This window comes from Garra rufa, chromosome 4 (genome assembly GCF_049309525.1).
Source record: "Garra rufa chromosome 4, GarRuf1.0, whole genome shotgun sequence".
Classification (NCBI taxonomy): Eukaryota; Metazoa; Chordata; class Actinopteri; order Cypriniformes; family Cyprinidae; genus Garra; species Garra rufa.
Genome location: NC_133364.1, coordinates 22,974,022 through 22,987,127, shown reverse-complemented (window position 1 = coordinate 22,987,127; position 13,106 = coordinate 22,974,022). Strand labels below are relative to the sequence as shown.

The following is a 13,106-nucleotide window of genomic DNA, read 5'->3' as shown; positions in this document are numbered from 1 at the left end:
ATATAATTTATTTCTGTGATGCAAAGCTGAATTTTCATCAGCCTTTCTTCAGTGTCACATGATACTTCAGAAATCATTGTAATATGCTGATTTATTATTATAATTACCTAATATTTTGCTGTTAAATATGTTTTTTTGGAAGCTGTGATTCTTTTTTTCAGGATTCTTTGAATAAAAAGTTAAAAAGAACAGTTTTATTTGAAATGAAAATATTTTCTTTCAGTCAAATAAAGTCTTTACTGTCACTTTTGATCAATTTAACACATTTTTTTTTTATCAATTTAACACAATTTTAATACTTTTATTCTTGCTGAATAAAAGTATTATTTTGTTTTAAAAATAAATATGAAATATTATTGCAATTTAAAATAACAGTTTTTATTTTAATATACTTTGATATATTAATATAATTTATTTCTGTCATGCAGTGCTGAATTTTCATCAGCCATCACTCCAATCTTCATTGTCACATGATCCTTTAGAAATCATTTTTCATATGCTTTATTACTTTATCAAATTTGGAAACAGTGCTTAATATATTTTTGGAACCTGTGATAAAAGTTGTTCTTTTTAACGTTTTCCTGAAAAAAGTATCTCAGGTTCCAAAAAAAATATTAAGTAGCACAACTGTTTCCAATATTGATAACAGATCAGCATATTAGAATGATTTCTGAAGGTTCATGTGACACTGAAGACTGGAGTAATGATGCTGAAAATTCAGCTTTCGTCACAGGGAAATAAATTACATAAATTGCAAATTATATTTTGAACTATATTAAAAAAGAAAACCACTATTTTAAATAAAAAAAAAAATATTTCACAATATTACTGTTTTTTTTCCTGTGTTTTTAATCAATTAAACACAGGCTTGATGAGCAGAAAAGACCTATTTTAAAAAGCGTTGAAAATCTTACTGATCCCAAACTTTTGAAGTCATATTAAGTCAAAACTATATGCATATTTGCATTATTTATTCACAGTAGAGCTGTCAATAGAACAAAAAATAATCTGAATAATGAGTATCATGATTTTCGATCAGCCTTCAGAAAGCAAATTGAGACAGTACTTATTAGTAATTTATTAAATATTACTAAAGACATGAAAACTTCGATGGACATTGAGTAAAATTCCCTCAAGTTTTCCCTAATTTGAAAACCCATAAAAAAGTGAAAAATCATCTAAATGGCCCGAGCGTTTGTCTCATTGTGTAACATTAAATATTAGGGCTGGGTATTGTGACCAATTCGGCGATTCGATTCGATTCTTATTTTTATGGTTTCGATTCCATTCGATTTCAATTTCGATTCGATATCGATTAGCTATCAATATTTCATTTAAAATGTTAGTTTTGCAGTCATGGGATCCATATTTTGATATAAATGCTGGTAACTGAAACTCTCCTACTTAAGTTTATTACTGAAATACGCATCTACATTAATAATAGGGTGCACACAGTTGTTTATTTTAAACAACTTTTATTTTAAATGAACACTGTAACAAGAAATCATAAATATGTGTATCCATTGTACACCATGTAAACAAACTGCAAAATGCACATTACTGTAAAAAAGTAAAAAGACTGTAAATGTGCAACAGTGAAATCTATTAAGAACTTCAAACATGTTTAAGAAATAAAACATTTTTCTAAATTCAAAATCATAAAGCCCTTGTCTGCGTATACAAAACATTCAGACTGTCCATAAAACTAACAGTTCTTAACTACAGCCTAATCATTTTTGATCACCAGATTTTTCTGCAAAAAAAGCAGCTGATCAACATGTTCTGATCTAAGGCAGCTCCTTTGCGCTGTGATTAGAAAACTCTCTCAGCACGAACACTAGTGACACCTTCAGGACGAGGTGAATATTCATATCCTCTTACGTGAAGCACAGGCATTAAGAATCGATTCGGGGATTTCCCGAATCGATATCGTTGCGTTAAACTGAAGATCGATTAAAATCGGAGAATCGATATTTTTTTACCCAGCCCTATTAAATATGCATGACTGCGCTTGTGCCACCTGGTTTGGTTTCATACTCTGATAACACAAAAAGCATGCTTGAGTGTTGGATCTTTATTTAATAAAGCATGCTTTTGCTTTCTTGATGACACATATGTTTCTATTTATGTCTACTGAACATTATTTATGGTTATTTAATTTATTTATATGCCAAAATGTGACTTTATAAGAAACCGAGCCCCCCACAAGCAAGTCAATGCTTCAGACATACAGTGCCTTGCGAAATTATTCATACCCCTTAATTTTTTTCACATTTTGTTATGTTGCTGCCTTATGTTAAACTACTTTAAATTACTTTTTTCCCACATCAATCTACACTCCCTACTCCATAATGGCAAAGCAAAAAATAGGTTTTTAACATTTGTGCAAATTTATTAAAAATAAAAAACTGAAAAGATCCCGTTGCATAAGTACTCATACCCTTTTCTGGGACACTCGAAATTTAGCTCAGGAGCATTCATATTGCTTCTAGATGTTACTACACTTCGAGTGGAGTTAAACTGTGGCAAATTCACTTGAATGAGTATGATTTAGAAAGGCACACACCTCTTTTAGAAAAGGACAACTGAAAATGCATATCAGAGCAAAAACCAAGTCCTGAGGTCAAGATAACTGCCTGTAGAGCTCAGTCACAGACTTGCATTAAGGCAATGATCTAGGGAAGAGTTCAGAAAAAAAAAAAAATCTGCTGCATTGAAGGTTTACAGAAGCATGTAGCCTCCATTATCCATAATGGAAGACGACTGGAACAACTAGGACTCTAGAAAATGTCTGCCAGCCCCCATCCAAGCTGACAGAGCTTGAGAGGTGAAAAGGTGAGGCAAAGAATGGCAGATAATTGCCAAATGCAGACGTGCAAAGCTTGTCACATCATACCCAAAAAGACTTGAGGCTGTAAAGGTGCTTCAACTGTGTACTGAATTAAGGGTATGAATACTTATGCAATGTACTTATTTCAGTGTTTTATTTTTAATAAATTTGTAAAATTTGCAAATCTGGTTTTTGCGTTGTCATTATTATGGTGTATGTAGTGTAAATTTTACAAATTTGTTAAAAATAAAACACTGAAATAAGTGCATTGCATAAGTATTCATACCCTTAACTCAGTACATAGTTGAAGCACCTTTACAGCCTCAAGTCTTTTTGGGTATGTGACAAGCTTTGCACATCTGCATTTGGCAATTATCTTTGCCTCACCTTTTCACCTCTCCTAGTTGTTCCAATCTTATGTTATGGATAGTGGAGGCTACATGCTTCTGTGAACCTTCAATGCAGCAGATTTTTTTTCTGAACTCTTCCCTAGATCATTGCCTTAACGCATGTCTGTCACTGAGCTCTACAGACAGTTATCTCAACCTCAGGACTTGGTTTTTGCTCTGATATGCATTTTCAGCTGTTAGACCTTTTCTGAGAGGTGTGTGCCTTTCTGAATCATACTCATTCAAGTGAATTTGCCACAGTTTAACTCCACTCGAAGTGTAGTAACATCTAGAAGCAATATGAATGCTCCTGAGCTAAATTTCGAGTGTCCCAAAAAAGGGTATGAATACTTATGCAACGGGATCTTTTCAGTTTTTTATTTTTAATAAATTTGCACAAATGTTAAAAACCTATTTTTTGCTTTGCCATTATGGAGTAGGGAGTGTAGATTGATGTGGGGGAAAAAGTTAAGTAGTTTAACATAAGGCAGCAACATAACAAAATGTGAAAAAAATGAAGGGGTATGAATAATTTCACAAGGCACTGTAAATGTAACGTTTTGTCTATGTGTGTTTGTCCATGTTTGTCCGCCTCCTGCTAACTCACCTCTTTCACCCCGCCACCCCCACACGGCAGTACGTCTCACACGCTAGCGTTAGGCCGCACGTCTAGCTCTCGCGACCTGCCCGCCAAATCATCCTCTGCCTCCAGCCTGGAACCTAACAACTCTAAAGCCTGGCAGCAGCCTTCCTCCTACTACCAGTCTTACAGCATTCACCGCAGGTATCTGCCCGAGCACCGCCCAGCAAACACACACTCCATGTCCTCCATGTGTCTTTGTGTTCTTCACACGTAGCTTCTTGCCATTTTTGCTGTCTGGGGCTTTGTTTGGCTGTTGGGTCTATAGTTTTACACTATATATTAGAATGGACTTAATGTATGTGACTCTGGTCTTAAGTAGCACGGGTATATTTGTAGCAATAGCCAACAAAATTATTGATTTTTCTTTAATGTCAAAAATCATTAGGATATTAAGTAAAGATAATGTTTCATGCAGATATTTTGGAAATTTCCTACCGTAAATATATCAAAAATACATTTTTAATGAGTAATATGTTAAGAACTTCATTTGGACAACTTCAAAGGCGATTTTCTCAATATTTAGATTTTTTTTGCAACCTTTCAAGATTCAAGATTTTCAAATAGTTGTATCTCGGCCAAATATAGCCCTATCCTAACAAACCTTTCATCATCAGACAGCTTATTTAATCAGCTTTGAGACTTTTTTTTTTTTTTTTTTCAGAAAAAAATCTGAAAATGTACCCTTATGACTACTTTTGTGGTCCTGGGTCACAAAGTACTCAACATGAAATAAATAATGAATTCAGTAATGTACCAGTTTATTCTGAAGTACTTATATAATTATTAAATAATTGTTTAATTAATTAGTAAATAAATAATGAGATGTATCCATTTATTTAGTAATATTCCATGAAAACACCACCTTTATTGTTTAAAATATTTCACTATATCCTGTTTTACACACCACTGCTGTTTAAATCTCTTACTTTAATAATAAAATGTGCTTTTTCAAACTATTTCTTAATAATAATGCTGAATTGACCAATGACATCTATTTGACAAATCATCTATTTCCAAATCATGTGTTTCCACAATTGGATGGAGGATGGATATGTCACAAAGAGGACATTTCACAAATGGCATATTAAAGGATACATTGATTTTAATAATTAATTAATTATTCATTAATTATATAATTATTTCAGAATAAACTGCTACATTTAATTGCTTTATTTAATTAATTATTTATTTCATTTAGAATTCTTTGGTCCTCCATATGAATAAAATATTGGGCAATATATTAAAATTTCACAATTAATTAAAAAATACTATTTAAGAAGTATTCAGTCAAATATTACCACATATAAAGGCTACAGCGTATGTTTTAATTGAAATATTTCTCACTTGAGTGAACAATAAATAAGAATCAAAGATTGAAATAAAGTAAACAGTGCTTGAAGTTAAATATATTAAAGATGAGATTTCTTTATATTGCCCACCCTTAATGTTTGTTTATTTTATTTTTTATATATACACTACCAGTCAAAAGTATTTGAACAGTAAGATTTAAAAACTTTTTAGGAAAAAAAATGTATTTGATCCAAACTACAGCAAAAACTGTAACGTTTTGAAATATTTTTTCTATTTGAATATATTTTAAAATGTAATTTATTCATGTGATTTTAAAATGCTGAAAATTTGTATTTGATCACAGGAATAAATTACATTTTTAAATATGTTCCAATAGAAATCAGTTATTTTAAATAGTAAAATGATTTCAAACTTTTACTGTTTTTGTTTTGGATCAAATAAATGCAGGCTTGGTGAGCAGAAAAGACATCTTTAAAAAAAAACATTAAAAATCTTTAACTATTAAAAAGACTTTAGACTATATGTGACCCTGGACCACAAAACCAGTCTTAAGTCGCTGGGGTATATTTGTAGCAATAGGCAAAAATACATTGTATGGGTCAAAATTATTGATTTTTCTTTTATGCCAAAAATCATTAGGAAATTAAGTAAAGATCATGTTCCATGAAGATTTTTTGGAAAATTCCTACTGTAAACCTATCAAAATGTAATTTTTGATTAGTAATATGCATTGCTAAGAACTTAATTTGGACAACTTTAAAGGTGATTTTCTCAGTATTTAGATTTTTTGCACCCTTAGATTTCAGATTTTCAAATAGATGTATCTCGGCCAAATATTGTCTTATCCTAACAAACCATACATCAATAGAAAACTTATTTATTGAGCTTTCATGTGATGTTTATATCTCAGTTTTGTAAAATTTAACCTTATGACTGGTTTTGTGGTCCAGGGTCACATATGCGCTCAGGTTTCTTTTCTTTTTTTTTTTTTGTTCTGTTCTTGGGTTTTCAGAATGAGGGAACTCTTTCCTGTTATATCTTGTGGTACTCCTTTTGAGACAGATATTTCTCTCCTCTTGTGTTTGGTTTTGTCCTTTGATTGTTGTCTGTGTTGCTATAGCGGCTCGTTTGGAAAGAGTAAGGACGATGCTTTAAGTTCCACTTCTTCCTCCACCTCCACAACAACGACCTCCACCTCCTCTGTTACCTCACCCACCGGACACCGCAGCCTGCTGTCCAGGTACGAACATACACAGCCACAAACATCCAAACTAAACACTCAGATGAGGTTCTGTTAGTAAACTGTGTGGATGCGTAACAGGTATTGGGCAGAAGAGAGTCTGGAGAAGGAAAAGGAGAAGGAGAAAGAGTCGGCCGCGGTCATCCCAACAATCAACACTGCAGCCACCACTACTACCACCTCCACTACTGGAACTGTATTGGGCTCTGACGGACGAGAGAGACGCAGGTATATACAGTATACACTAGGGCTGCACGATATTGGGAAAAAATTACATTGCCATATATTTTTTCCTGCGATATATATTGCGATGTGTACAAATTCATTTATGTTCATCAGGTGTTTTGAACTGCTTAAAAATCAAATAATAATTCAAAAATAATTGGGATAATTTTGTAAGCATTTTCAAAGAATAAAAAAATTTAAAAGTATAATCAAAACCCTGAAATGATACTTTTTAAAGCCTATTTTGGGTTGTTTCATAAACAGTTTGACTCACCTTATTCACTGTCAGTTCAGGCAAATCAAGGCTCTAATATGTTATGAAATTAATAATGAATGTTGCTTTTACCCTGATGAAAGGGAACTCATTTTGAGAATGAAAAGAGGACACTTCATTATCTCATTAAGGAATTAACATGAGTGACAAAATTAGTAATTTAACATTTTATTCAACAACTTCTTTTTTGAAAACAGATTAGTAAATATGTTTTGTCACAAAATTAAAAAAAAAAAGTCAGAAGATTCTTTTTTTTTTAGTTTTGCATACTTTGTTTAGCCAAAGTAAAACAAGTGTTGCTCATCAGCTAACAAAAGATTAAACTTTTTAACAACTCTATAAAAAAATTGGCTTCTTTCTCAGAACTGTTGCTTAAAGTAAATATAAATATTCAAATACACCAATTTGGTGCTTCTGTATGCATTAATTTACTCATTGAAGCGGTTGTTGCTGCATAATATTCCACTTGTGCCTTGCATTTGTTGTACTGCTCTGGGATGGCAATTTGAGAAAAATAAGTGCGTGACGGCATAACATAAGGCATGTCAAGCGAGCGGATCGTGTTTGTAAAACCCTGCTTGGTGACCGTGTTTATTGGTCTTTCGCAAGGTGAAATGTAATAGCATCAGTGACATCTTTCTGTCGCTTAGAGCCCTTCTCGTAAGGCGTCACACTGGCAAACGCATCCAAAATAGTTTTTTGCTTTGGACGGCAATCTGATCTGGTTTTGCATTCGTCATACAGTGCTTTGTGGTGCCGACTTAAATGGTCAAACAAATTCGTAGTGTTTCCACGAGTTGTGGCAACAACTGCCAGGCACTCCCGACAAAGCACCTGTTTTTGGTCAGCATCATCGTTTTTGTATCCAGAATACTTCCATATGACCGATGTTGCATTTCTTTTTGCAACCAAATCTTCCATTTCATCGCTTTTCTCCCGTTCCGCACTCATTTCGTCATGCGCACCAAGAGTATGTGCGCACGCAGAGACTGCATGCATGAAGTAGGTGACGCAATGTGTGCTTTGTAGTTTCTAAAGAACCCTTAAATATGAGTTAATTACTTTATATTAGACAAATATAGATCCGTGAATAGAAAGCTTAGAAATATAGAAAGTAATTTTTTTAATCGGACACACATAATTTTATTTTCATTTTGCCCAGCATCGTGACGATGCTGAAACGATGTATCGTGCAGCCCTAGTATACACACACTGCCAAAAAATCGAAATCGCCGTTGTCGTTCTTAGCCGTGCATATTAATAATAAAAAAATTTAGTTTTGATATTTTTACAGTAGGACATCTAAAAAATATCCTTACCAAAAATTTTTCAAAATTTACCAGTATTACTATTATTATTATTAGGATAAGAGCAGAAGACACAATAGATGTTTTCTTCAGTATGTCGTTTATTTAGGTTCTATGTGTCAACATTTAAAGTCAATTTAAACAGTGTGTATTATGTCACATTCCTTATAAAGTAAAAACTGTCTCATTTATTCTCCAAAGCCTATTAAAGCTGCCTTGAAGAGCCACAACAAAAAGTGCGTCTTGTTTTAGCTGTCTGTGCGACAACATTTAACTAAAAGGATTTTGTTTCTTTGTGTTGTGTCTGTAGATCATACCTCACCCCTGTGCGTGACGAAGAGTCCGAGTCTCAGAGGAGAGCCAGATCCAGACAGGCGCGGCAGTCCAGGAGGTCCACACAGGCAAGTCTAGGCAATCAGCTAAACACCTCTCCAGGAAGTCTCTCTAATAATAGACAGAATCACAGCGCTGGTTACAAATGTTTTTTTGGGAGATTCACTTGAGTTTTGAGATGTGCTTCCTGGAATTTATTACATTCTGTGCTCTGCTATGTGGCAGGGATTTATGGGAGAAATAACTGTTTACAACAGAGAGAAAACTGAGTTTTTCTCTCTTCAAAAGCAAGGCCATGTTGCCTCATTGGTTGTGACTAAGGTCTCAACATAAACCACCATAATAGAATATTGACTGAAATTATACATTACATAATTATGTGGTAATGCCTTTTTTTTCTCGGATAATCCAGGGAATGAAATACTTTACAAGAGAATAGTCCATCTTTTTGATTCTATTCTTTTTTTTCTTTTAATTTGGATGGAAGCCTAAAGATAAAAACAAATGAATAGTCTGGCATCAGTGCAAAAATGTTGTGCAACACTTTAGTTAAAACTAAGAGTACAAATGTCTTAAATTGGGTGATGTCTAGGGTTGTAGTAAAATTAAAATGCCCTTCTCTGAGAGTTAAAGTGTACATGAATAGTCTTTTGCTTTTGATCATTTTTATTGTTAAATTACATGTTTTTTTTATTGATATAATGTTTTAGAAAATATTAAATGGTAAAAAAGAAAACTAATAATAAATTAGCATTTTATTATTGGTATATTTTTATTGTACCATGGTAACAGTACTTAGGGCTGATCTGTGATGCGGAAGGCGTGGACGGAATTGTTAAATCCAGTCTTAAAAATGGAATTTACTGTATAATGTATAATTTAACGGTAAATAAAGTAGGTCAGTGCACTTAAACCGTGATACGGACTAGTGTTTGTGAATATTAAGCGGCAAAAATACTTTTTTAATATGAATCCTGCATGTTCTGCACGTCTCTGTGTGAATGAATAGCGCAAACGTGCAGTTTCCTTTACTACACACACTGAAGCGTGTAAACATAAACTCTAGATCTGCTCTGAGAGTCAATTAATGAGCATTTACTGTTTCTTTTGAGGAAAAAACTCATATCATATACAAATAAAAACTTAAAGGTCTTCACAGCTAACTGTCAAAATAAAAGTATGGTTTAACTTGAATAAATTGTGACAGAAATATTACTTAATGTTATGATACTACTTCTACTACTAATACAAATATTTAAACATTATTTCTAAGGAATATTTACCATAAAATGTAAATACACAACACAGTATTTCTGAAAAAAAAAAAAAAATTAAAAATAAAATCAATTATTTAAAGATGCTTTTAATTCGAATTTAATAAAACCATTAAAACGGAACCCAGAATATTAATGGAAAACACAGTATTTGGCAAAAATCTAACTCAATTTGAGTGAAAAAAAAAAAAAAGTATTTCATAGGGCCTTAATTTTTTTGTTAAACTTGTGCTTTTTGCATTATGATTAATATTTTTTTTATTTAATCATTAAGACAGAGTCTAGAAAAATGAAAACAGAACAAAACGGAATCCAGAAAAATGAAAATGGAAAAAACAGAATTTGGGAAAAAATAAAGTGGATTCCTTGGGCCCTAACTACTGCCCAGCCCTGATTCTTATTAACGTAAGATATATCGTTGCGGTTACAAAAATAATGACAAAGTAATTGAGACAATAACAACTTGCGGTCATATAACAGACTCAAAAATGCAGGGCATGATTTTGACCTTGTTTTGTTTTTTTTTGTTTTTTTTCAGGGTGTGACCTTGACTGATCTCCAGGAGGCAGAGAAGACCATCGGTCGCAGTCGTCCCACACGGCCTCGAGAAGAGGAGAAAGAAGAGAAGGAGAAACAGGACAAGGAGAAGCAGGAAGAGAAGAAAGAGACCGAGACCAAGGAGGATGACTACAGGTCACGCTACCGCAGCTTTGAAGAGGTGAGCAAAACTTCTCCTCCTTCCTGGTCACAGAGAACAGCACAGTTTGTGGAATTCTAACTAGCATTCTAAGCTTATATGTTATTATATTTGTTTTTTTTTTGTCCTCCAGAAGTACCGGAGCACCTCGTTGGCCTCGACTACCACGGCCTCCTCCACCCTGCCTTCCTCCTCCTCTAGCAGCTCCTCTTCTCTGTACAGCACCTCCTCGCTGAACCGGCCCAACAGCCTGACCGGGCTCACTTCGACCTATAGCCGTACCACACGTGATGCTGAGAGAGGTATAGCACACAAACTTTTTTATTTTATGGCAATATACAGCAGTAAAGTACAAGTGAAAGTTTACTTAATAGTCAAGAAAAGGTCACAGTGCGAAATACAATATGTGCATGGTCCCTTTGAGTCGACTGATATGGCACAGGAAGGAAAATGAGTGATAAGGCTTGGTGGCACTACAGGAACTTTCCATACAGACAGTGAGTTCCTGTAATATGGTTGTAAACTGACTAAGCCAAGCTTTAGTCTGCGTTCATGTAGTATCTGACTTTTACTCTTCTCAATAAGAGGATTTTTTTCCATTGTTGATTTGCGGAAACCCATGACAATAAGAAACATGTTTTGTTTTCTTAAACACTTATAAGAGCTCTTAAAAGCTTATGATCTACAGTTGATGAATTATGACAGTGTTTACTTAATGCTTTTATTTTGTTGTAGATGCGTGTAAGAGTGTATATTTTAGCTCCTTTGCCTTTTTGCTAATATTATTTTTATTTGTTCATTTGTATGTGTGCTCGAGTTTAATTAAGTAAAAGAATCTGAGATATATAATTTGTTTAGAGATTTTATGGGTTTATTCTGTAAGTACATGCATTTTATTTTGTGCAGGTCTTAAAGAATTTCTGAAATCTTGGAATTTGATTTGATTTTACAGTATTGCTAAATATATTGTAGTAACCTAAATTTTTTTGTACAGCTGCTTTGCAACGGTTTGTATCGTGAAAAGCGCTATACAAATAAACTTGAATTGAATTGAAATTTAAAATTCTCTTTTTAAAACTGATCCTCTAAATCAAAACATGTTTATTTGGTCACGAAACATTTTTTTATCACACTTGAAAACAATTTAAGTGCTAGTTAATATTTCTGTGGAAACCATATTTTTAACCTTTTTTTAGGATTCTTTGATGAAAAGAAAGTTTAGAAGAACTGTGTTTTATTTAATTTAGAAATTTTATTTAAATTAAGCTCTTGATCAATTCATTGCATCCTTTTTGAATAATGGTGTTAATTTCTTTAAAAAAAATTCTTACCGACTCCAAACTAGCATTAGTGTATTTGATTTTGAAATATTATTTACATTTAAACCCTCTTACCTTAAGAATAAAACAGACTTTATTGCAGAAAACTGGTATTAGATTTATTTTTTTGTTTAACGTTAATTCAATTTCTAAGATTTATTTTTATTACATAAAATCAGCTAGAATTTTTAGCAAAGTCCTGGAGCCATATCATTCCCATTAATAAAACAGGGATTTCCACTTCCACAGGGATCAGTATTTCAGTATTTCATCAAAAATCCTGAAAAAAACTTTTAAAACGTTTAACTGTTTTCAGTGTGAATATATTTAAAATGTCATTTATTCCTGTGATGCAAAGCTGAATTTTCAGCATCATTACTCCAGTGTTCAGTATCACATGATCCTTCAGGAATCAGTCTAATATCCTGAAATATTAGAACAAAATAAACTACCATTTAAAAGTTTGTAGTCAGTAAATTTTTATTCTTTATTTTTTGTAAAGAAATTAATACTTTTATTCATTAAGTTTGTGTTAAATTGATAAAACGTGATAGCAAAGACTTAGAAAAAAAGTCTATTTTGAATAAATAGTTTTTTAAAAATATTTTAATTATCAAAGAATCCTGAAAAAAATGCACAGGTTCCAAAAAAATATTAAGCAGCACTGCTGTTGTTGGAGAACGAGCCTATTTCCAAAAAAAGTGGAGTGTTCCTTTAAGGCTGAAGTAATGGGTGATGAAAATTCAGCTTTGCATCACAGGAATAAATTATATTTTAAGATTTATTAAAATAGAAAACCATTATTTTAACCTGTAAATATATTTCACAAAATTATTGGGGGGGGTTTTTCTGTATTTTTAATGAGCATAAGAGAATCTTTTGAACGGCATTGTATATTCATAGTGATCAGTTGTACTCATAAACAACCACATATCTGTTTTCTTACCAGAGTACGATAGAAAAGAAAGAGAGGACGACAGGGACGCTGAAGACAAGTCTCAGCCACGCTCTATACGTGACCGCAGACGACCTCGAGAGAAAAGACGCTCGACTGGAGTGTCCTTCTGGACCCAGGATGTAAGAAACGCTCACACAAACTCTCTTTATATGGACAATCAGGCTCCAGTTTGGTTATAAATATTTCCAATTATTGCACGCCTCTCCAGATTACTAATGATTACTGATTGGCCAGGAAGAAAACGAACCCGCCATTTGGTCATTAACTCAATTTTATGTTCATGCCAAAGCATTTATGTGCATTTGG

The 13,106-nt window shown here is 33.1% G+C and overlaps 1 protein-coding gene across 1 annotated transcript in view; it reads left to right on the top strand.

Annotated features, from left to right (window-relative positions):
- Positions 1-13,106, top strand: part of LOC141332837 (protein phosphatase 1 regulatory subunit 12A-like) — a 52,707-nt gene that overhangs the window by 25,781 nt on the left and 13,820 nt on the right. The window contains exons 2-8 of the mRNA XM_073837794.1: positions 3,857-4,003; positions 6,294-6,413; positions 6,495-6,641; positions 8,530-8,620; positions 10,365-10,544; positions 10,657-10,825; positions 12,792-12,919. Coding sequence (XP_073693895.1) covers positions 3,857-4,003; positions 6,294-6,413; positions 6,495-6,641; positions 8,530-8,620; positions 10,365-10,544; positions 10,657-10,825; positions 12,792-12,919 — 982 coding nt within the window. The remainder of the gene's footprint in view (positions 1-3,856; positions 4,004-6,293; positions 6,414-6,494; positions 6,642-8,529; positions 8,621-10,364; positions 10,545-10,656; positions 10,826-12,791; positions 12,920-13,106) is intronic.